General features: G+C 44.1%; 1 protein-coding gene across 1 annotated transcript; it reads left to right on the forward strand.

The window, feature by feature from the left end:
- Positions 1–33: 33 nt before the first annotated feature.
- On the forward strand, positions 34–24,154 carry ift122 (intraflagellar transport 122 homolog (Chlamydomonas)). Its single transcript, XM_084015442.1, has 29 exons — positions 34–167; positions 1,147–1,213; positions 1,297–1,381; positions 1,474–1,552; positions 1,635–1,711; positions 1,810–1,876; positions 1,961–2,107; positions 3,456–3,531; positions 4,476–4,667; positions 5,391–5,529; positions 5,916–6,118; positions 7,029–7,166; positions 7,922–8,086; positions 8,276–8,473; positions 8,689–8,829; positions 9,409–9,462; positions 10,168–10,329; positions 11,204–11,370; positions 12,393–12,564; positions 14,163–14,265; positions 16,934–17,074; positions 17,160–17,257; positions 18,834–18,934; positions 19,891–20,056; positions 20,677–20,794; positions 20,890–21,018; positions 22,452–22,528; positions 22,652–22,816; positions 23,669–24,154. Exons 1-29 carry the CDS (start codon positions 124–126, stop codon positions 23,753–23,755), a joined length of 3,558 nt encoding a protein of 1,185 aa, XP_083871568.1. The 5' UTR covers positions 34–123; the 3' UTR covers positions 23,756–24,154.
- The last annotated feature ends 77 nt before the right edge of the window (positions 24,155–24,231 follow it).

Below are 24,231 nucleotides of genomic sequence, written 5' to 3' on the forward strand. Positions count from 1 at the left end.
GCAGTTCCGAGTCTGCGCAGTGAGGAGGACGAATCCTGGGGGAAAAAAACCTTTTTGATACTAAACACAAACCTCTCTCCTCTTCTTCTCGTTTCTTTTCTTTGGGGCCGTTAAAAGGTGGACATGAGAGCCGTTCTTGCGTGGAAGGAAACAATTCGGGATCAATGGTGAGCGTCTCGACGTGTGTGTGTGTGTGTGTGTTTTTTTTTAGCGCTGTCAACCTCGGAACGCTAGGCGGGTAGCAACGGCGGTTGCTATGTAAACTACAGTTAGCCACCTAGCCGGCTAGCTAGCGTTAGCTTCCCAGGCAATTCGGTTATCGTTCACATATATGAAATTTCCCCCCAAAAATGGTTAACTATCGTTTCATCTTAGTTGTCAGGCAAACATGTTTGTTCTGTTAATAGTGTAGCACGTAAGCTACGTGAGCTAGCTAGCTTAACGTTAGCGTTGAGCTAGCTAGCTGCCGTTGATGGTGAACGAGAAGTTAGCTCTTGGTTGCTGCTTGGTAGCTAAATACAACCTTTTGGTTGCTGTGAATGACACGTTATATTTTTAGTTTATTAACAGCCATAACTGCATGTGTTTTATTTATTTATCAACGGCTGCAGCTGTAATGTGTACGAACGTTATGGATCACAATAGTGAAGCTTAAAACTTTAATTAAAAAAAGATCTATATACTATTTATTCTGTTAAAAAAATCATACAGTAATCTAAAAATAAAAAATCTGCATTTTTTTTTAATGCTTCTTGTCTGACCAACAGTGTAAAATTATCCTGAGATGCATCCAAATATATTCAGAATCAGAAACAGATTTATTACCAAGAAGGATTTTACACCAACGAGGATTTTTTCTTGGTGACTAAGGTGTATACATTGAGGACAATAAACGATAAACAAACAGTGACTATACTATATAAAATGCAAACAAACGGAGACATAAAGTGAGGGATGATTGATATCAAGATATCATTATTAAAAGAAACCGAGCAGAGAAGCAAATCCTCTTATTTGAGGAGCTGAATCCCCTTAAACATTTATTTGTTAGGCATGTTTCCTTAATATACGACTTTAACATGCATTGTTGTTGATTTACTAATGAAATAATTGATAATTAAGCTCTAAAAACATTCTCTTTTGCAGTGTTTATGACCTTGCCTTCAAGCCAGATGGCAGCCAACTCATCATTGCTGCAGGGCTTCGTGTCCTGGTAAGGCTTTATTTCATTAGCCACGACACACATGGACAGAATAGATGCATTATGATATTTAATATGTCATATTGTTGTTGCAGGTTTATGACGTGGCAGATGGAGCTATTATCCAGCCTTTAAAAGGACACAAAGACATAGTGTACTGCGTGGCCTATGCTAAAGATGGTACTTTCCATTTGTATGCAACATGTTTCCTTTATTAGTCATCATCGTTAGTTACTTTTTTTAGTTACCTTAGTTACTTCATTCTCCTGCAGGTAAAAGGTTTGCCTCCGGGTCAGCAGACAAAAGCATCATCATCTGGACGTCCAAACTGGAGGGTATTTTAAAATACACGTAAGTGTCATTTTAGTCATCCTTCAGTATAAATGTGTCTTTGCAGTGTGCGTTACGCCCGTCTTTTTGGTTTCATCCGTAGACACAATGACTCCATCCAGTGTGTTGCCTACAACCCTGTCACTCACCAACTGGCCTCCTGCTCTTCTGGTGACTTTGGTGAGTTTGAGACCTATAAATCCATATTTTCAAAAAAGTGAAATTGCCCCCAGGGAGCTACGGACATCTAAGTACTTTTTTTTTTTTTACATTTTTAGGTCTGTGGTCACCGGAGCAGAAATCTGTGAACAAAACTAAAGTGAGCAGCAAAATCACATGTTGTGGGTAAGTGACGTGTCTGCGGTAACAACTTTTTTTACACTTCAATGTGAGGTTTAAGTTGAACGGGGTTTCATTCGTGATTTGAAGGTGGACAAACGACGGCCAGTACCTGGCCCTCGGCATGATGAACGGAGTGGTGAGCATTCGGAACAAGAACGGAGAGGAGAAGGTCAAGATAGAGCGTCCAGGAGGATCCTCCTCTCCTATCTGGTCCATAGCCTGGAACCCCTCCAAGTTAGTCCTGTTGTATTATTGCACCATACCATAGTAGGAAAAAAATATCATGCTATTTTATTGTCATTTAAAAACTAAATATACAATCAGCCACAGTGAGGGTACTCAACCTAAACTATTTTTTTAAAGGACAGGGTTGGTACGGGTGCTGGAAATCCTTGAAAACACTTGAATTTTAGTGTGGAGTTTTCAAGGTTTGAAAAGTGCTTGGATGTACAATAAAGGTCTTGAAATGTGTGTTGTATGTGATGACATCTATGATAGAACAGAGAAAAGAAGATCTCCATATTTGAGGGACTGAAAACAGCATTTCCTGACATTTCTTTATGAAAAATGCCTTTTGATGATGAACAGATGATGAAAATAGTTGGTGATTATATTTCTGTGGATCTGTTAGTGGAATTAGTTTTCCTTTCATTTGTGGTCCTTCTGTAAAAAGCTGTCTCCAAACATCATGTTGGTTGTTTAGAGGACAATAACATCTCATTTAATGTGATGAACAAGTGACATAATAAGTAGACTGAATACTGACCATTGGATTGATACAAATATGGAGTTTACCACAGCTGGAAGGGGCTGGAAAAGCATGGAAATGCACCTGAAATGCTTGAAAAGTGCTTGAATTTGAAAGGCGTGGTGAGTAAAGCTAAGCAATGGATCTTTAACAATATAACACTATCCATCCATGTCATCACACAGAAATGATGTGCTGTCTGGAGGAGATTGCATTTTAAGTGATTCGCCTGTGTGCGGCCAGCAGGTGGCAGTGGTCAGCCAGCGAGAGTTGCATGTGTTGCTGTTAGGGAGAGGATAATGATGCCTGGGAGCAGCTGTCCATGTGCTTTGATGCCCCCTGCAGCCAAAGCCAGGAGCACAGCTGTAGCCGTGACACAGGCCTGCCGGACAGGTTAATTGAGGGAGAAAGGATTTTGCAGGGAGGAAGGTTAAAGGAGGGGAGTGATGAGGAGCAAGAACAAGATGCACCAGATATATTAGTATTATTATTGGGTCGGTATTTTACCAGGAGAGTCCCATTTTTCAATTTTAAAATCTAATAGAGTCATAGAATATAATTGGTCATCACAAGGAGGTTGGAGCTTGAGGTCAGCCAGGGAATAGTGCCGCTAGGGATTCAGTGTCTTGCTCATAGACGCTTCAGCAGGGTGAAATCTGCTCAGCACACCGAGGCCTTCTGTAGACGATGATAATAAAGATAAATGCAATGACCTGTTAGGGGAAAGGGCTTCACCATGTGTCCCTGGTTGTACTTTTATTATCACCGTCACTGCAGTATGTTGACCGGAGTACTTACGCCCGATTTAAAGTCACTTTTGTTGTATTTTCACAGGGATGAGCACCATGACATTCTGGCGGTGGCAGACTGGGGTCAGAAGCTGTCCTTTTACCAGCTCAGTGGAAAGCAGGTGAATACCACAGCTGCATGAATCCCAAAATTACATGTATGTTATGATTCACCGCAACAAGCTGTTGCAGTACAGGACTTTTCACATCGGGGATGAAAACAAAATGAAAATAGGAATATTTGTTGTCGAAAAGTTACAATGAGGGCATATATGTTTGGTCTGAGAAGGCCTTTAGATGAGCAACCCTGACTAAATATAAGCAGTCTCATGACATTGCATGGAAAATACCAGAAAACCAACGGTAATTTGAAACGCTTATCAGCTCATTGTATCAATTTATGTAGCAATAAGTAACAACAATACTGAAGTCTGTTTTCTGTCCACAATATATGGGTTCGTGAACACTTTACTGTACTTAAGGCCTGTGTTTCCTGTTGAAATCAGCCTGTCAGGCTCTATTGAAACCATAACATTACACTAGAAGTGATCCCGCTATGCTTTAATGGCCCCCTCACTGTCCCTCCTTCCTCCTCAAATTCCCTGCGGGCATTACCGTAATTACAGACAAATATGCACTGTTCATTACCCTGCAGTCGGCTCACATATTGTCATCGGCCTATTTATTTAAGTGAACATTCTGTTTTGATTACAACAGCAGGATTTGTTTGCAATGAAAGAAAGTAACTGATTGTCAGCCAGCTTTCTTTTTTTTCCCCCCTCAGTGAGGAGAAACAGATGCACCGACTTGAGGGACTTGATATGTTGCGCGACTGGACTTTGAACATTAATACAATAGCGCTTGTTCAAAACCAGAGGAGAAAAAAAACGTTTATGTCTCTCTTTTCATCGCACACTCAAAGGGGATGTTTGAATGTACCGTGGACTTTGATGTGTGTCATTCTAGACAGTGGGAGGTGTTGGCCCAGACCCCTCCCCCCTTTCTACATATGAGAAAATACTCCTCTTCATTTTAAACGTCCACTTCTCTCTTCTGTCTCGCTCAGATCGGAAAAGACAGGACTCTCACCTTTGACCCCTGTTGCGTCAGCTACTTCTCCAAGGGCGAGTATATTGTGATGGGGGGCTCCGACAAACAGGCTTCCCTCTACACCAAAGATGGAGTGCGGCTCGGCACCATCGGGGAGCAGAATGCCTGGGTGTGGACGTGCCGGGTGAAGCCCGACTCCAACTTTGTGGTGGGTCCACGGCTTTGTGTGTTAGAAGTTATAGCCCTTAAATCAGAGGTCTTCAACGTTCTTCAGGCCAAGGACCCCCTATTACATGTTGTATAATGTTCCTTATTAAACCGGGCCAATAATAATGTGAACTGCAGCTTATAACACCATGTATAAAAGTACTTTGCTAAGCTGTTAAAATAATAATTGTTGACAGATTCATATATTTACAGAACATATTTTAATTTTATATCGGCATTTTTACATCACTATTTCACCTCATAACATTGAAAGAATAGGCAGATTATATTTGCTTATTATAGTTTGTATTCTTGTTAAGGTGTTTTTTTTGCATATGTTTAAATTTTTGGAAGAAATAAAGGTTGGGATTAAAGCCCCCTAGAGGTCACGACCCCCCTGTTGAAGATCTCTGCCTTAAAGAATAGTGCTTAATATAAGAGTGAGAGAAGAAGCAATGCAAATCACTGATAAAGCTTCGAATCAGAGTGTATTTTCTCGATGTGATTTAGACCGTTTTATTTAATGGTAACACCTTAGCAACTTCTTCCTTTTCAACATATTTTGAAGTGACGAGACACGAGAGAGAGAGAGAGAGGGAATCAGTTGCTGGCAGATTCTCTCAGTTCGGCTGCGCTTCAACAACAGGAACATTTTCCCACTCTTTCAGTCTTTTCTTGGAGGTGTTAATAGGATGCACTGCTACGTTGTTATCTCTCCTCTTAGGTGTTGGGCTGCCAGGACGGGACCATCGCCTGCTACCAGCTCACCTTCAGCACAGTTCACGGCCTCTACAAGGATCGCTACGCTTACAGAGACAGCATGACCGACGTCATCGTCCAGCACCTCATCACCGAACAAAAAGGTGCACTTTTAAGTGTAGCGGCGGGATATTGAGTGTGTGATAGACGAGCTATTAATAATGTGCCGTATGTGTCCTGAAGCATCGCGGTTAGAGCCGTGATCCAGTAGTATTTTATGTTAAATATTCATCTTATTTCTATTTTTTAAGGGGTTTTCAAATGGTGGATATTAAAGGATTAGTTTTTATTGAGGTGTGATGACAGCTCATAGTTTTTTTTATTATTATTTTACACATACAAGGAAGAGCAGCATGCCATAGCTGGGATTCTAACAATCAGCGCTGGCCAAAGAAAAACAGCTAATTTCAACAGGATGCTTTGGCTAACTTAATAAAAGTCATCCTCCCAGCGTGTCCACTCTCTAACTTCGTTTCCTTCATTTCCCTAGTGAGGATAAAGTGCCGTGAGCTGGTGAAGAAGATCGCCATCTACAGAAACCGCCTCGCCATCCAGCTGCCCGAGAAGATCCTCATCTACGAGCTGTACTCGGACGACTCCTCGGACATGCACTACCGCACCAAGGAGAAGATCTGCAGGAAGTTCGAATGCAACTTGCTGGTGGTCTGCTCCCAGCATATCATCCTGTGTCAGGTCGGTTACGTCATAAAAACAAAGCATCCAAAAAAGAAATCACTCCCTCATACTAAATGTGCTTACTTATGAAGGTCTTGCTTGCTTGCTTCTAGAGTCTGTTTGTGTTTTTGGGGTTTTTCCCTCTCGTAATGACACAAACAGCTTTTCCTTCAGTTGTGCTTCCCAGACTCATTCCTACTGACCCGCAGTGACACTCTTATGTAAAATTACACTAACGCACACTTGACAGATTGCACAAGAGACATTTGGGCAAGATTAACTTGTTGGAAGCGGAGTGAGTCAGTGTGTTTCGCCATTCAATAGCAGCCCAAACAGAAAAAAAATGATCATATCACGGGGATTGCTGGATTTACCAGATGTTTCTGCCTAGTTTGCAAAAAAAAGGCTCCAGCTGTGCATGCGCTCTGCAGGCTCTCTGTCTCTCGCCCGTTCTCTCCCCTCTTCAAACGGGAGAAAGCGAGACAGCTGAATGAAAGGGAAGGACCACAGTCTGTTGAACCAGTTGGGTGTCTCTCGGGGTTCCTCTCTGCTTCTTGTCTCTGTGTGTGTTTGACAGCGGCTGGTAGGGAGGAGGAGCAGCCATAACACAGAGGTTATTTCCTTTTAAATCTGTCTGTGTGTGACAGAGGTGCCTGTGTCTCAATGCCTCAGACGGCTGTTTTTCAGACCCATATAAACGGGCTGTGTCAAATCAAGTCATTGTTTATTTTCACAGCGTCGCATTCTGCTGTTGAGCCGCGGTTTGAAAGAACAGCGTGCTTAGATTTATAAGACCTTTATGTTTAATTAGGGTTCAGGGTTTGATGAACAGACACAGTGAAATAAAAACCGAATAATTTGCTGGTGTTTTCATGTGGTGAATGTGATTGTGGTGTCACCTTCCCCCCCCCGCTCTGCTCTCGTGCAGGAGAAGAGGCTCCAGTGTCTGTCCTTCACCAGTGTCAGGGAAAAGGAATGGGTGATGGAGTCTCTAATTCGCTACATCAAAGTGATTGGTGGTCCGCCGGGCAGAGAGGGCCTTCTGGTCGGGTTAAAGAATGGAGCCGTGAGTGGTTTTTTCCCCATATTAACCTTAGATTTCTAAAGGCTCACATGCCGCTGTTCCAGGAATGAACGTAACAGTTTATTAGAGATGTTCCCATACCTGAACGTTCATCTTTGCCAACACCGATATGAATATCTCTCTAACATCTGTTTTATATTGCTGAGAAAAAACAACTCCTTTAAACAACTGTATTGATTTAAGTGTCTTGCCGAGAAACACAATTTAACAGGGTTACATTTGAACACATCGTGGTAATGTCATAATCTACCTCAAACCAACTTTTTTTTATTGGATTGAGCTTGAATGCATCATAATATTACTCATTAACAGCTTTTTTGCTCTTTGCTTTCAACGTGGATTTGTTGTTCATAATGTAGCAGTAAAAAAAATATGGTGCACAAGTGTGTTACAGATGTGTAGTACTAGTTTGCAGATGTGCAGTACGGATGGTGTAGCGAGTGCCACCGCCCCTCCCCCTCCCAAAACATAAATAAAATTAAATAAACGTAGTACTTATCTCTATACCAGCTGTGAGTTAACGTTCTTTCTTCCAACAAATGTACTTATTGTATCTGCTAAATGTAAATGTGTTTTTGTGCATCGTATATATGAGTCGATAAATTATATAACGTGATATCGGATTTGCGTATACTCGCAGATCCAGCTGCGTCGGAGGCATCTCCAATTCTGGCTTTGGTATCGGCACTACTTTTTAAAATTCTGACGCTGTTTTCTGATTTCGCTCGTCATGGTAGATCCTGAAGATATTTGTGGACAACCTGTTTCCCATCACGCTGCTGAAGCTGTCCACCTCGGTGCGCTGCCTGGACATGAGCGCCTCCCGCAACAAGCTGGCTGTGGTGGACGAGCACAACACTCTCATGGTCTACGACATCAACAGCAAGGACCTGCTTTTTCAGGTGAGCGCCGAGAGGGAGAGGGTTGAGTGGATGAACCCTCAACACAGAAACACGCACGTGTAATTATTTGTGTTAGGTTCATATACTCACATGCTTCTGTCTGTCTTCCACGGTCACCTCTACATCTTACATTTATTATTATTTCCTCACTCTCACTCCCTCCCCCCCTCCCTCCCTCTCTCTCTGCAGGAGCCTAATGCTAACAGCGTCGCCTGGAACACCCATTGTGAGGACATGCTGTGCTTCTCTGGCAACGGTTACCTGAACATCAAGGCGAGCAACTTTCCCGTGCACCAGCAGAAGATGCAAGGCTTCATGGTCGGCTACAACGGCTCGAAGATCTTCTGTCTGCACGTCTACTCCATGTCGGCTGTGGAAGTTCCTCAGGTGTGAAGCATGTCGTCAGCCCTTCCTCGTCTGGAGGCTTTGTTCCATCATCATGTCTATATCCTATAAAGCAGGGGATTCGTTTGTACTACAAAGACAATGATGTGACATATACAGTATTTGCAAACGCTCTTCTTTTAAATATAGATGAGTTTGCAGCTGTTATCTCATGTAAAGTGTGTCGTGTTGATTGGTGGTGTTGTTGCTCTGCTCAGTCAGCGCCGATGTACCAGTACCTGGAGAGGAAGATGTTCCAGGAGGCCTATCAGATCGCCTGTCTAGGCGTGACGGACAGCGACTGGAGGGATTTAGCCACAGAAGCCCTGGAGGGACTCGACTTTGACACCGCCAAGAAGGCCAGTGAGACACACACACATTGTTCTGATCAAGATCACAGAATCATAAAAAAAAATAGCAGCAACCTTGCTTTTACTTGTTCACTCTGACAAAACACTCTCCAACGTACGACGGCGTATTAGGGCCACTGTAGAAAAAAATATGGATCCAAGAGAGGAGGGGGTTAATATTCAGAGAAAAAAAGATGTTTATCACGATATTAACAACCAGCATCTATGCTAGCTAACTTCCCATGAATGTATATTTATGTTTCTAATGAATCCATCCCAACGTGTGACAACGCCTCGTTAAGGTCGTTAGGGTGATGATGTTGTTGGTTTTATTCAAATGAGGCCAAATTGTCATCTTATGGGTGTTAATTGTTTGTTGGGCTAAGATGCTAACGGTAGCTTTCACTTGTTTTCATAGCCCCTAACACCAGATGTTTGCCGTTGCTATGACAATAAGTCATAAACTTGCCACTTTTTTTTCCTCTGAATATTGCCCCCTTCTCTCGGCTCGTTTTTTTTTTTCTTCCTACAGTGGTTCTAATATGCCGTCGTAATAATATAATAATTTCTTGTCTTCTCCAATTTCAGGCCTTCATTAGAATCCGAGACCTGCGCTACCTGGAGCTCATCAACAGCATCGAGGTAAGAAGCTCTCTTAAGAGGTGGGGGGTTAAAACCCTTCACTCAATATTGTGTAAAGCCAAGCAGACATTTTGTGTGTGTGTGTGTGTGTGTGTGTGTGTGTGTTTTTTTTTTTTTTGCTGATTACAGCTCCAACCAGACTTTACATCATTTCATTTATACAAGGCTCGGGGGGAAACTCAGTCAATCACAATTATTAATGGTCATCATGCATTTAATTGCACGGCTTTGCCCCCGAGCTACACTTAAAAAAACAGATTGAACAAGGGAGGAACCTGTATCATGAGACACACACACACACACACACACACATTCCTTGACAATATGCATGCAGAGCAGAGGAAATTCTTTTTCAGCTTGGTTCATGCCAGGAAAAAGTTTCTGTTCTCCGTTCTGATAAGGGGAAACAGCCTCCTGTTGTACCGCATTGTGTTCTGATTGTTCTCTAATTCCACCATGAGCGATGGTGTAAGACTTTAGCTCTTTCACCATCCTGTGGATTCAGACGTGAGGCTGATTTTATCCAGCAGCCCAGTACTTTTTTTTTTAGTGCATTCTGTGTTTCTTGACCCATTGTGTGTGTGTGTGTGTGTGTGTGTGTGTGTGTGTGTGTGTGTGTGTGTGTGTGTGTGTGTGTGTGTGTGTCCACATGTAATTGGGTGTTTATCTCTGCACACATGTGTTTGTGTTGACTTGATTTTGCAGGAGAGGAAGAAGCGGGGCGAGAGCGACAATGAGCTGTTCCTGGCCGACGTCTATGCCTACCAGGGGAAATTCCACGAGGCGGCCAGGCTTTACAAGCGGAGCGGCCACGAATCCAGAGCCCTGAGCATGTACACCGACCTGCGCATGTTCGAGTACGCCAAGGTGATTAAACCATCGACGGAGGGGGGGGGAAACACACCTACGCGGCATGTGCAACATACTTCTGCATCGCTATGGACAGAGCGACCTGGAAAAGCGCTGCATGTTTTAGGGGTGTAGAACATATGTTTTTCCTCATCGTGTGCAGTTTATGCCAAGTTGGGGCCCTGAACTGTGTTGAAACAGCCTCCCCTCCCCCCTTTTTACCGTCTGTCTTTCATCTCCTCATACATCACTGGAATCTCCGCATATATCATCCGATCAGCTCACACACACACACACACACACACACATCGTGCTTTTACAGACTCATCCGTGCACAACACGAGGGTAACTTACACACACAGTTAGAGTTGGAAATGGAGCACAAACGGAGAGAAATAAGGGCCGAACGTCCGTTTTTTTTTTTTTTGCATATGTTTGATGAGGAGGTCAGTTGGAGTTTAGATAGATTCACTGCTTTATTATGTTTACATGTGGTGGTGGTGGTGGTAGGGGGTACTTTGATCGTCAGCATCACTTTCACGTTGCCAGAGCAGATGACACCGCTATGACTCGTCCCCTGTATATTTGCGTGTGCGTATGTATCAGATTGTATGTGTGTTTGATGTGGCTGTTGTATATTTATGCGGCTGCGTCGGCCATCTGGTCCCACAGGCTGTTTGTTTGAGGTAGGATGGACACCGGAGGGCTAGCCGCCTGCTGTTTGTGTGACTCTTCTTTCCTCCGGTCTCGGGCCTTGACCCCACGAGGTTCTGGCTGTCTGAGCTGGACTTACATGCTCTCCTTACATGACTCGCTGACAGTCAGTTTCACTGTCATCCACTGGTTTGTTAGAAATTGTTATCCGTGTGAAAAGTGTTGGTCTGTCTCGCAGGATTTCGTCGGAGCGACGGACCCGAAGAGCTCCCGGATCCTGATGACCAAGCAGGCAGACTGGGCTAAGAGCAGCAAGGAGCCCCGGGCGGCAGCGGAGATGTACCTGTCAGCAGGAGAACATCTCAAAGCCATCGACATTATAGGGGAACACGGCTGGGAAGACATGTAGGTTGTCAGTCACTGTAGGAAACATTCCTCCACCATAAGATACGCTGTTATTCCTGCTTCACCTTTTAGTAAATTAAAGTTGCGTGCAGGATTTTCCCCTAATCTATAAATGTCATCCAAAATTCCTCTTTGGATTTCGTAAATTGGCACATTTTCTACTCTATAACTGAACAAAAGGCAGAAAGGTTCACATTCTGCACTATTTCTAAAATGTCAGAGGTGTCGAGACATCAATTGAGTAGACTAACGCTCCTGGAAGAATTGGGAATTAAGATAGCTCGGGGCAGAATACAAAGGGCTGCATTTAAACCCAGAGGCTCAAACCTTAAACTTCAAGGTTGAATCTGATACGGATGAACACTTGGAGCCAATAAGCCAACAAGATCTTTCAATCGTTCCTGACGCCTGATTTGTTGTGTTGAAGGTGCAGTTAATTTAGCAGCAAACAACCATGCTGTGTAAAGATATAGAGGTGTAATGTCGACCTGAGGAGAGAATGAAGTCGCCCTCCCTCTGTGTGTGTTGTGATCCGAGCTTCTCCCGGCTTTGTTTACCCGGCCGCTCCTAACTCTTGTGTTGCATCCCAGTAGCACTAAAACAGCAACAGTAAATATCCAGAGCCTTTATGTCTCCCTCCGTCTCTGAGGATCAGTAAAAAGTATATTTGATACGCTGAGTTGAAGCTGCGAGAGCGAAGAAAGCACGCGGGGAAATGCAATCTTTCTGTTAGCTTTCTCTCATGCGTGCAAAGTGGGAGTGTGTGAGTCTGATTTATCAGGCAAACAGATAAATCAGTGGTCCGGGGGTCCTATCAGAACTCCCCACTGACTCCTTCTGACCTGGAGTCTGCATGCCGTGATGCTACCAGCGGGTCATCGCTATAAACGCCGCAGCTCTTTAACCTGAATCTGATTTAGCTCGTGACCCGGACTGGTTCTTATTTTTTTGGGGGGTCATGATGATAATGTGATATGATGTAACCCCCCGATGTATCCGTCTCTCTCTCTCCTCCCACCCAGGCTGATCGACATCGCTCGTAAACTGGACAAGGCCGAGCGTGAGCCGCTGTCCAAGTGTGCGTTCTACTTCCAGAGGATGAAGCACCACGGCTACGCCTCGGAGACTTATTCCAAGATGGGAGACCTGCAGGCTCTGGTGCAGCTGCATGTGCAGACCCGGCACTGGGAAGAGGTCCGACACACTTAATGCACACAGCAGACACACCTGCTCCGCTCGTCATGAGTTATACTGTGTATATATTTATATATATATAGAGAGTTTCCTGTGACAATCGCATAAATATAATGTGAACCACACAGGGCTGTGCTATATAAACCCATATCATAAACCACTAAAAAGAATAAAGTATATCGCGTTTGTTAAAGTAACCACAGCTGAAAGCAATAAGACAATACATCTCCTCTGGTATCCTACTGACAAACCACACACACACACACACACACACACATTCTGCAGAGCTAATCATTCAGCTTTGGGTTTCTCTGCATCCATGCCCACACATCAGAGGCACAAAGCACTCTTGGAGTATCAGCTTAAAGCTCCATTCTGCTTCCAATCAAATATCTCCCCATCAGGACAAGATCACGCCGCTCAGACAAGAAGGAATATACGGCCCTTCCTTAATCCATCCGCAGTGTTTAATCGAGTTAGAGGCGTCACAGAAGATGCACATTTGGTGATTTCGCATGCCCCGAAAACAGAAACATGGAGTCGTGATCGCGTCGTTCTGCTGGAGTGTCTGAGGGGAGGGCTGTGTGTGTGTGTGTGTGTGTGTGTGTGTGTGTGTGTGTGTGTGTGTGTGTGTGTGTGTGTGTGTGTGTGTGTGTGTGTGTGTGTGTGTGTGTGTGTGTGTGTGTGTGTGTGTGTGTGTGTGTGTGTGTGTGTGTGTCTGGGGGGTTGGACACCGGGACGGCCATGTGGATGCTATTCACTGCCCGAACTCTTCTCTCCAACAAAGTGTTACTTTAAATTACTTTCAAGCTCACAGTCCTGAGACACACACACACACACACACACACACACACACACACACTTCCCTTCACTGTACGGTGAACCGGTGTGTTTCTTGGCTCATTTAGATGAATCCGTCGCCGTGACTTCAACAGCTCTTCATGCTCCGTCATTCAAACGGCATGAAGAGCTCCAGTCGTAGTTCTAATTGAGTGTGAAATCAACTCAACTCGTGGACTTTTACTTTGTTCTCAGCTCATTAATAATGCTCTATGGCAGAGATCTTCAACAGAGGGTCCGGGACCCCTAGAGGGTCCGCAGCGTTACGGCAGAATTATATGATCCCAAACTTTTTTTCTTACAAAAATGTAAATATGTCCAAAAATACACCTTAAAGTGAATACAACCTATATTAATATATATATATATATATATATATATATATATATATATATATATATATATATAGCATTGTATACGTCCATCATTACAAAGTACTGTTATACATGGAACTATATGCTGTACTACACATTATTATTGGTTTAATAAGGAACATTATATGATATGTAATAGGGGTCCCTCCACCGGGTCTCTATAGGCCTTGGGGGTCCCTCCACTGGGTCTCTAAAGGCCTTGGGGGTCCTCGGCCTGAAAAAGGTTTTAGACCTCTGCTCTATTACAATGATTCTGCTGGAAGTAAAGCATGTTTCTCTGAATGTGAATAACCCGTACGGCAGTCTGACGCCGTTCTCTCTGTATTACCGTCACATACGCTGCATTTAAAGGCTCTTCTCTGCCCTCACCTGTCTGTCTCTCAGGCCTTCTCACTGGTGGAGAAGCACCCCCAGTTCAGGAACGACGTCTACGTGCCGTACGCCCAGTGGCTGGCGGAGCACGACCACTTTGAGGAGGCGCAGAAAGGTGAGTTTGCATGACTTCCACTTTTCAATCAGCCCGTTTGTGATGCTCCAGGGTAGACACCCACGTCCCCTTCTTTAAATCGGTGCTCTCCACTCACAGCCGGCGTGTTTTCCATATGGAAGTGATGAAGTCTGTCCAACTCTGGATGCAGACATGTTCTCCCCCTCTCTCTGTGTTCACTGTAAAACATGATCCTCTTCGCCGAGCGGGGCCTGTTAACTGAATGACATGCATGCCTCTAATCACCAGCACTACAAGCGGCTCTGATGATGATTACTAACTGTAACCATAGTTATAATCAGCTCATAGATTTATAATTACCATCGCAGCGGGCATATTTCCTCTTCGACATAATCCTCCTCCTCCTCCTCGTGACTGAACGGGCCTCGTTGTATCGGAGCTCGCTCGCCCGCGGTCACGCATTTTGCTGATTGTGTGTATTTTAGTCAGGCGGTGACGACAGTATTGTGTTACTAGTGATTGTAATTGAGTCTTCGGGGTTCCAGCCTGTCTCCCGTCCACTGGTACATCCTGCAAATAGTTGACACTAGGCTGAAGTGGTTGTGTACATACTTTAGGGCCTGCAAGTGAAGCTAAAATGTGGTTTTATTGGGCTTTTTTTATCATCACCTGAAGGCATCGACTGTTTTCTCATCATGTCTTTAGTTTGAAGATATCTCTTCATATTTCTCATTCATTCACATTATTGCATTTCGTGTTTTCACGTTTTCAAGGTTTGAAAAGTGCTTGGATTTAGAATCAAGGTCTTGAAATGTGTGTTGTATGTGATGACATCTATGATTGAACAGAGAAAAGAAGATCTCCATATCTGAGGGACTGAAAACAGCATTTTCTGACATTTCTTTATGAAAAATGACTTTTGATGATGAACAGATGATGAAAATAGTTGGTGATTATATTTCTGTGGATCTGTTAGTGGAATTAGTTTTCCTTTCATTTGTGGTCCTTCTGTAAAAAGCTGTCTCCAAACATCATGTTGGTTGTTTAGAGGACAATAACATCTCATTTAATGTGATGAACAAGTGACAGAATAAGTAGACTGAATACTGACCATTGGATTGATACAAATATGGAGTTTACCACAGCTGGAAGGGGCTGGAAAAGCATGGAAACGCACCTGGAAATGCTTTCAAAAGTGCTTGAATTTGACTTTGGAAAAGGTGTAGGAACCCTGGAGAAAGTCTTATTGGAGTCAAACCTGCACTTTATTGATTAGTTACATGATTTATAGGGATTGTCAATCAATTGTATAATAAATGCCAAAAAAAAGCGATCTTTCTTGGATTTGTAATCCTGGAACCATCCAGAATAATTCCATCTTCCCTCCACAATAACATCTCATTTAATGTGATGAACAATAATAAGTAGACTGAATACTGACCATTGGATTGATACAAATATGGAGTTTACCACAGCTGGAAGGTGCTGGAAAAGCATGGAAATGCACCTTGAAATGCTTGAAAGGTGCTTGAATCTGACTTTAGAGAAGGTGGAGGAACCCTGATATTAGATCTCTGCAGCCTCCTGATGGAAAACAAGGAAAAGTTCACCACTGTAAATGAAGAAACATGCTGTAAACATGGTTCTCTGTTCTGGGCTGCACATAGAAGACTTCATGTTGGTGTTTGAGCTCCTGCAGTGCATTTTTGTCGGCTTGCGTTATATATATATGTGTGTGTGTGTGTGTGTGTGTGGGGGGGGGGGGGGTGTTACTTCCTCACATTAACCAACAGCAGCTGAGTGTGGTTTTTATCCAGTTAAGGTAGACTGATAAATATTTGCTACGAATATGTCGCGACCCCGGCTGTGGGGTTTGCAGGGTCATCGGTGGGGTCGACTCCCTCAAGCTGCTTCTAATAACCGTCTGATGAGAACATGAAGAAATGTGCTCGTGTTCATTAAGGGCTTTAACGTCAAAGTGCTCCGGCGTTTTGATATCCAGGAGCAATAACGATGTTTGAAAAGGACTTTCAGGGAAATGTTGGCTTGTATCCTTGAAGTATAAATAGGTAGTGTGTGTATTAGTACACATGTTCTGTAGGGTTCTGTAGTATAATAATCTGATTGTTGATTCTTTCCAGATGTGACATATTGCTTTCAAACACACAGGATTGCCGTTGTACCTTTTTTATACACACACAGTGTTTCATATATATTTTATATAAAATGATTTTATTCTTTTATTTCTATGCCCTATTTTGTTATTGATTATATAATAGGTGAGGCTATCACTGTTTCACTGTGTTGTCTCTTCTGTTTCTGTTTTGCATTTTTTTAATGTGCTAAATAAATCAAAATCCAAATAAATTTGTAAGAATGTGATATAATAGAGATTCAACCCAAAGTTGATTAATGAAAGCTGTGTTGTTTCCAACCCTGTCTGGTGGCCTTTTGCTTTTAATCTTTTGCAAAGCCCCCCAAAAAAACTGTTGCATAGCGTTTGGTTGTGAAATAACATCTGGAGCTACAGATGCAAAAAACCCAACAGCCATGACAAATTTGCACCAAAGATGTCGGCCCCAGAAAAAAAATCCATCAATAAAGATGGATGTCTTCGATTGGCACCTGAGATCCAGCGTCGCCTCGAGGGCCGCGTCATAACAATCCATCAATCACCACTTTATTTATTTCTTTTTTCTCTCCGCAGCGTTTCACAAGGCGGGGCGACAGAACGAAGCCGTGAAGGTCCTGGAGCAGCTTACCCACAATGCAGTGGTGGAGAACAGGTTCAACGATGCAGGCTACTATTACTGGATGCTGTCCATGCAGTGTCTGGACATCGCTAGAGGTGAGACCCGCCTTCACGTTACTGTGCGGCTTCGCATTTCTCGCCTCCCGCTCATTGTTTCTCCACGTCTGCGTGTCTGAATCAGAAAGTGAAGCCCAGAGGGATGAAATGCTGAAGAAGTTTGAGCGTTTCCAGCATCTCGCCGAGCTCTACCACGTCTATCGCTCCATTCAGCGCTACACGGTGAGAACGCCACACTTCATCCAACCTCCTAATCTTTCAAAACCAGGACCAGACAAAAAGTGGGGACGGGGAGGCCTTAGAAATCAGGAGGCGTCCGTGTGATTGGCTGTCAGATTGAAAGCCGTGGAAACAGGAGCTGCTTCATGGGTTTGGGTTTTTGTTTTGGCTACAAACACATTCATGTTCCAAATATGGTATTTTTCTCTTTTTTATTCTGGGAGAATACTCCCAGAGACAGGCTTTTAATCAACTTTTGTACTTGGATGTCTTGAGACCGGCGTGGATTTGACAAGTAGGAGGTCTGGCTCGGCAAGATTATGTCAGTCCAAAAAAAAAAATAAAATAAAAAATGACTCGGGGGGTAAAGGACAAATTAAAAATGTTCACAGAGGTTGTTGGGTAACGTGAACAAAAGGGGAGTTGAGGTGGAGACAACAGAAGGAGAAATTAATCATGTTGAACTTCTCAGGAAACAAGCATTTATTAAAACGTTTAATTAAATATATAATAAGCACTAATTACAGACGATGTGTAGACTGATAGAAAGATGACACAGACGGGCCACGGCGGGGTTGAAGCGTGCCTCGGGTCGGAAAAGGGGTCCACTTCCTGCAAGAAACGCGCTCCGATCCCCGTCGCCGTGGCAACCAGCTGCTTGATTGATCATGATGACGATTTCATCAGTGGTCCTCTTCTCCGAGCCCTGCAGCCCTAACCTACTTACAAACAAAGCGGCGTCTGGTTATGAGCACTCAGTGGGTGACCTGGCCTTCGTCAAGCATCCTCAGTTTGTTGTTTCAGCTATTCTGCCCTCCTCGCCCCCTCCCTCCCCCCCCCAACAGAAAGGCACCGCTGTGATCCAGACCAGAGCAGCAAACCGCTATATCTCACCTTAACCCTCCTGAGCAGCTTCTAATGATTTGAATGATCAACTCTTGGGATGAAGTGCTGTTAGTGGTTACGTTAGCAAATTCATCCCGTCACTCAAATGAACTGAGTCGTGTGAGGCACCGTACAGCGTTTTAGACCATGGCTAGAAGATAATGAAGGCAGATGCCGTTACCAAGGCAACGGCACTATTTGCATCTATAGCATGGCAGCGACAAGCACCCAGGTGTCCTTAGCCAACCATGCTGTTTGCAGGAGAACCAGACACACGTTAGATACTGTGTATATGTAGCCGACTGAAGGCTGTGGCTATTTATTCCTTCACCAAAGTTAGAAAATGTGTAAAAATGTACTTTTCACAGGACTCTAACCCCAGACTCCTGGGTGAATGTCCTGAGTTTGACCCCTTCATCCTACCACAAGCACCTACTATAATTATTATTATTATTACTGTTACTGTCACTTCATGTTCCTGCCAGAAAGCGCTTTCTGACTACTTAGCTACTGTTGCTAAGTTAAGTAGTAATGCAATGCAACTTGTCTGCCGTGTGACTTTTCTCACCCGGGTGCAAATAGACACTTGAAACAAATAAGCAGGGGAGTGGGAGAGGTGTAGCTTTAAAAAATATATATAAACCACACAAATTTGAGTAGAAACTATTGTTCAAACCCTTTTCTTTATCTCCAGGATGAGCCCTTCAGTTCCCACATGCCGGAGACGCTCTTCAACATCTGCAGGTTCCTGCTGAACAACCTCACCAAGGACATACCGCCAGGCATCTCCAAAGTGTATCCTTCCATTCGCGACATAGCGGGCAAAGTATTTCTAGGAGAAAGTAGTGTGGGTCATTTCCTCTCAAGAACAGACTTGCCAAATGTGAAATCAGGACCGGCAGAGACGGTGATGATAAAGTGGGGGAGGAAAGGGAAGAGTCGGCGCCACTGAGGAAACGGTGCTGCTGCTGCTGAGAGAAGGAAAACGGGGGTGATGATGGGAAGGAGGAGAAGATGCCAGCGAGAGGCACATTCTCTCCCTTATCCAAACAAATGCTTTGATTATGCGTACGCACATAAACACGCTAAACAATTTGCTTTAATTTGAAGGGAAAAACATACACAGACGAAGCCACCCACAGCCACAAACACAAAGTATGAGGAAGGGAAGCCCGGCCCTGCGAGGGAGGAAATCAGGCCGAGCAGCCAAAACAGAGGTGTTTTAGATTCAGAGACTAAACCGGGAACGTTTAGGCTCCAATTCAACACAATGTTGGAGGACAAAAAAAGCTGCGCTAAACAAGTTTCTCCCAGTAAGAGGACGTGCATTTATCACCAGTGGAGCAGAACTGGGTGTGTGGGCGGAGCTGGAGAGCAGCTGAGTGGAGAGGAGTGCTGGTGAGTCGGGAGGTGATGGACGGGTTGCCTGGTTGCAGCTGCAACTCGTTGACCCGTCGTTGCCGCTCTCAGAGCCGCTCTCTTAGCGATCCGTCTCCATAAACATACAAATATGCAACGATTTCCTCAAACTCAAACACAGAACCAGGCGATCAGGAGTGTATAACCACACACAGACACACACACACACACACACACACACACGCCAATGTTGCAGGCGAGAGAATAACCAGTTGCGTCTATTTATAAATGCAGAAAAGTGTAATTGTTCACACCTGTTGAATAAGACATCCCTATCAAACATCCCCGCTCCAGCTTTTCCTCAACTTTATTACCATTATTGTTGTTATTAGTAACACCTTGTATGCGTTGGCCAAGCAGAGTCAGAGACTGGGTGCGTATAAACTGGCCAGGCATTCCTACGAGAAGCTCCAGGAGCTGCACATCCCCTCCCGCTTCCAGGAGTCCATCGAGCTGGGCAGCCTCACCATCCGCTCCAAGCCCTTCCACGACAGCGAGGTAAGAGGAGAGGATTAAATATGTCCCAAAAATACACCTCAACGTGAATATACGACGGCAAATTAGGGCCACTGTCGGGGAAAAAAAAACAAAAACCGCTGAGCCGAGAGAGGGGAGCAATATCCCGAGACAAAAACTTGCAAATTTGCCAGTTTTGCAAGTTTTTTTCTCTCATGCATGTACATTTATTTATGTTTCTAATAAATCATCCCAACGTGTGACGCCTCGTTAAGGTCCTTAGGGTGATGATGTTTATGGTTATTGTTGGTTTTATTCATATGAGGCCAAATATGTCATCTTATGGGTGTTTATTGATTGTTGGGCTCAGATGCTAGCGGTAGCTTTCACTTTGTTGTCATAGCAACGATAAACATCAGGAGTTAGTGGAACCAAGCAACTTGTTTATATCGGCAAATTTGTGACTTTATTTCTCGGAATATTGCCCAACTCTCGGCTCCGTTTTGTTTATTCCTACAGTGTTCCTAATAAAGGTCGTAAACACCGTGTGTGTGTCTGTGTGTGTGTGTCTGTGTGTGTGTGTGTGTGTGGATGTGTGGATGTGTCTGTGTGTGTGTGTGTGTCTGTGTGTGTGTGTGTGTGTGTGTGTGTGTTTACCCCAGGACCTGATCGAGGGCATGATGTGCTACCGCTGCTCCACCAACAACCCGCTGCTCAACAACCAGGGCAGCGTGTGCATCAACTGCCGGCAGCCTTTCATCTACTCGGCTTCGTCTTATGGTCAGTGACACACCAACACATGGCGGTGTGTGTGTGTGTGTGTGTGTGTGTGTGTGTGTGGTATCACACTCTTATTCGTGCCCCCTTGTGTGCAGAGGTGCTCCCTCTGGTGCAGTTCTACCTGGAGGAGGGCATCAGCGACGAGGAGGCGGTGTCTCTGATCGACTTGGAAGTGCCGCACGCCGATCAGAGGGACGCTCGCTGGCAGGATACGGACAACGGAGGTATCCTTTGATCGTCTCCGTCGCCGCCGTATAAATGCATACGCAAACGCACAACAGATGAGTCGCAGGCCTTTTGTATGAATGATTAATTCCCTCACTCTGCCGGGGGACTTCACCCCGGGGGCCCTTACACACCGCACATCCTTTTCCAAGCCAAGCACGTGACCCCTCCCTCCCCTCCTGCTGCCTTGTGACAGGTCTAAGAAGCTGTTTAGTCTGCGTTGGCCTCGATTCTGCGCTGGTGGGCAAGCTGTCAGAGCTAAGTCATCTTAGCTCTTGAGCTAATAGGGTTAGCGGAGGCTCTCCGGTCTCATCTTAATGACACTAACCCTCCGAGAGCCGCAGCCCTAGTGCCGGGATTAACCTGCATTAGCCGGCAGACACTCAAGGGCACCGAGGTCTGCTGTGTTCTTCCACAGCCACATTGTGACTGACGAACACAGGTTTTTTTTAGATTAGTCTCCCAGGGATCATTTCACAAAGGTTTTTTCTCCCCGTCTTGAAACCGTATAATTACCGTACGGGTGCTGGAAATCCTTGAAAACACTTGAAATGTGTGTTCTTTGTGATGACATCTATGATAGAACAGAGAAAAAGAAGATCTCCATATCTGAGGGACTGAAAACAGCATTTTGTGACATTTATTTATGAAAAATGACTTTTGATGATGAACAGATGATGAAAATAGTTGGTGATTATATTTCTGTGGATCTGTTAGTGGAATTAGGGCTGCACGGTGGTGTAGTGGGTAGCACTCTCGCCTCACAGCGAGAGGGTCCTGGGTTCGGTTCCCGGGTCGGCCCGGGTTCCTTCTGTGTGGAGTTTGCATGTTCTCCCCGTGTAAGCGTGGGTTCTCTCCGGGTTCTCCGGCTTCCTCCCACAGTCCAAAGACATGCAGGATGGGGATAGGATGATTGGTGACTCTAAATTGCCCGTAGGTGTGAATGTGAGCGTGAATGGTTGTTTGTCTCTACATGTCGGCCCTGTGATAGACTGGCGTCCTGTCCAGGGTGTACCCTGCCTTCGCCCAATGACAGCTGGGATCGGCTCCAGCCCCCCCGTGACCCTGAATACAGGATAAGCGGTAGAAAATGGATGGATGGATGGATGTTAGTGGAATTAGTTTTCCTTTCATTTGTGGTCCTTCTGTAAAAAGCTGTCTCCAAACATCATGTTGGTTGTTTAGAGGACAATAACATCTCATTTAATGTGATGAACAAGTGACATAATAAGTAGACTGAATACTGACCATTGGATTGATACAAAGATGGAGTTTACTACAGCTGGAAGGGGCTGGAAAAGCATGGAAATGCACCTTGAAATGCTTGAAAAGTGCTTGAATTTGACTTTAGAGGTGGAGGAACCCTGAATTGCAGAAAAACGCAGATAAATGTTTGTTTCATCTATCCGTTCTTAATTCAACACCCAATCAGAGCTGCAGGCCCTGCGGTTGGACGACGGTCTGGACGACGCGGAGGAAGACCCGTTTACGGCCAAAATGAGCTTTGAAGTAAGAAACGTGGAGGGAGGGAGATGATTAATTCATATCCTACCAGCTGGGCCAAGCAGCTGGGCGAGGGGGTGAACGGACGGGTGGGGTCCCTAATGTTGGTCATGTGTGTGTCTGAAACAGCAGGGGGGCTCGACCTTCGTCCCCGTCAAGGTGAGCCGCTCGGCGCTGCGCTCCATGAGCCGGAGGGACGTCCTGATCAAACGCTGGCCGCGGCCGCTCAAATGGGAGTACTTCCGCTCGCTGCTGCCCGACGTCAGCATCACCATGTGCCCCGCCTGCTTCAAGGTAACGCCGCCCTCGCTCTTCCCTCCCTAGTTTCATTTCTCATCAGCTGTTGTCTTTCCTCGTAGATGTATTTATTTATTTTATTATTCATTTATCAGTGACAAAACAAAAGTATTTGCACCTATTTATTTATCATTGCTGATAAAGTATCTATCTATCTATCTATCTATCTATCTATCTATCTATCCATCTATCTATCTATCTATCTATCTATCTATCTATCTATCTATCTATCTATCTATCTATCTATCTATCTATCTATCTATCTATCTATCTATCTATCTATCTATCTATCTATCTATCTATCTATCTATCCATCCATCTATCTATCTATCTATCTATCTATCTATCTATCTATCCATCTATCTATCTATCTATCTATCTATCTATCTATCTATCTATCTATCTATCTATCTATCTATCTATCTATCTATCTATCCATCTATCTATCTATCTATCTATCTATCTATCTATCTATCTATCTATCTATCTATCTATCTATCTATCTATCTATCTATCTATCTATCTATCTATCTATCTATCTATCTATCCATCCATCCATCCATCCATCCATCCATCCATCCATCCATCCATCCATCCATCCATCCATCCATCCATCCATCCATCCATCCATCTATCCCTCCATCCATCCATCCATCCATCCATCCATCCATCCATCCATCCATCCATCCATCCATCCATCCATCCATCCATCCAGTAATACAAACAATATAGTCATACATACACAAGAAAATATATATTTTTTTAAATGTGAAAGATGAGAAAAATGTCGGGGAAAAGATTAGAAAGATGCCGTCATTGATTCTGTCATGCTCTCATGTGTTTGTGTAGATGTTCCACAGTGAGGATTACGAGCTGCTGATGCTTCAACACAACTGCTGTCCGTACTGTCGCAGACCCATCGACGAGCCCAACTGATCCAAACTACCGCAGCTATTTCAAAACATTTTACTGCAGCTTTTCTTTGTTGTAATATATTCGTCTCTGTAATATCCATCTGTTTCCTTTCCAGTGAATGTGAACGTGTTGTTCCCTAAACTCCCCGTTAGAGGAGCACCGACTGAATAACACCTGGAGTGTTTGTGTGTCCGTCATTACGGAGAGTAAGAAAAGTGCCCCTTCAGATTATTAGGATCCGATTATCTTGATCTGTCACTGATTACTTTAAAGGGGAACATGTAAAGTGTAAAATGTGTATTTAAGAACAAAAAGAATAGAAGTAATCTATTAGCTGTAAAGAAGACAAATGCATTCCACTGACTAGAACGAAGCTGTCATCTGTTGTTTAGTCGGGATTAAGTGTTTTTTTTAATATTGTTACAAAGGAGGAAAAAAACTTTTTCAATAAAAATATTTTGGTACTTTTTATGACGGCTTTTTCTTAATCTTTGCCC

The sequence above is a fragment of the Eutrigla gurnardus genome (assembly GCF_963514095.1).
Source record: "Eutrigla gurnardus genome assembly, chromosome: 8".
Lineage (NCBI taxonomy): Eukaryota > Metazoa > Chordata > Actinopteri > Perciformes > Triglidae > Eutrigla > Eutrigla gurnardus.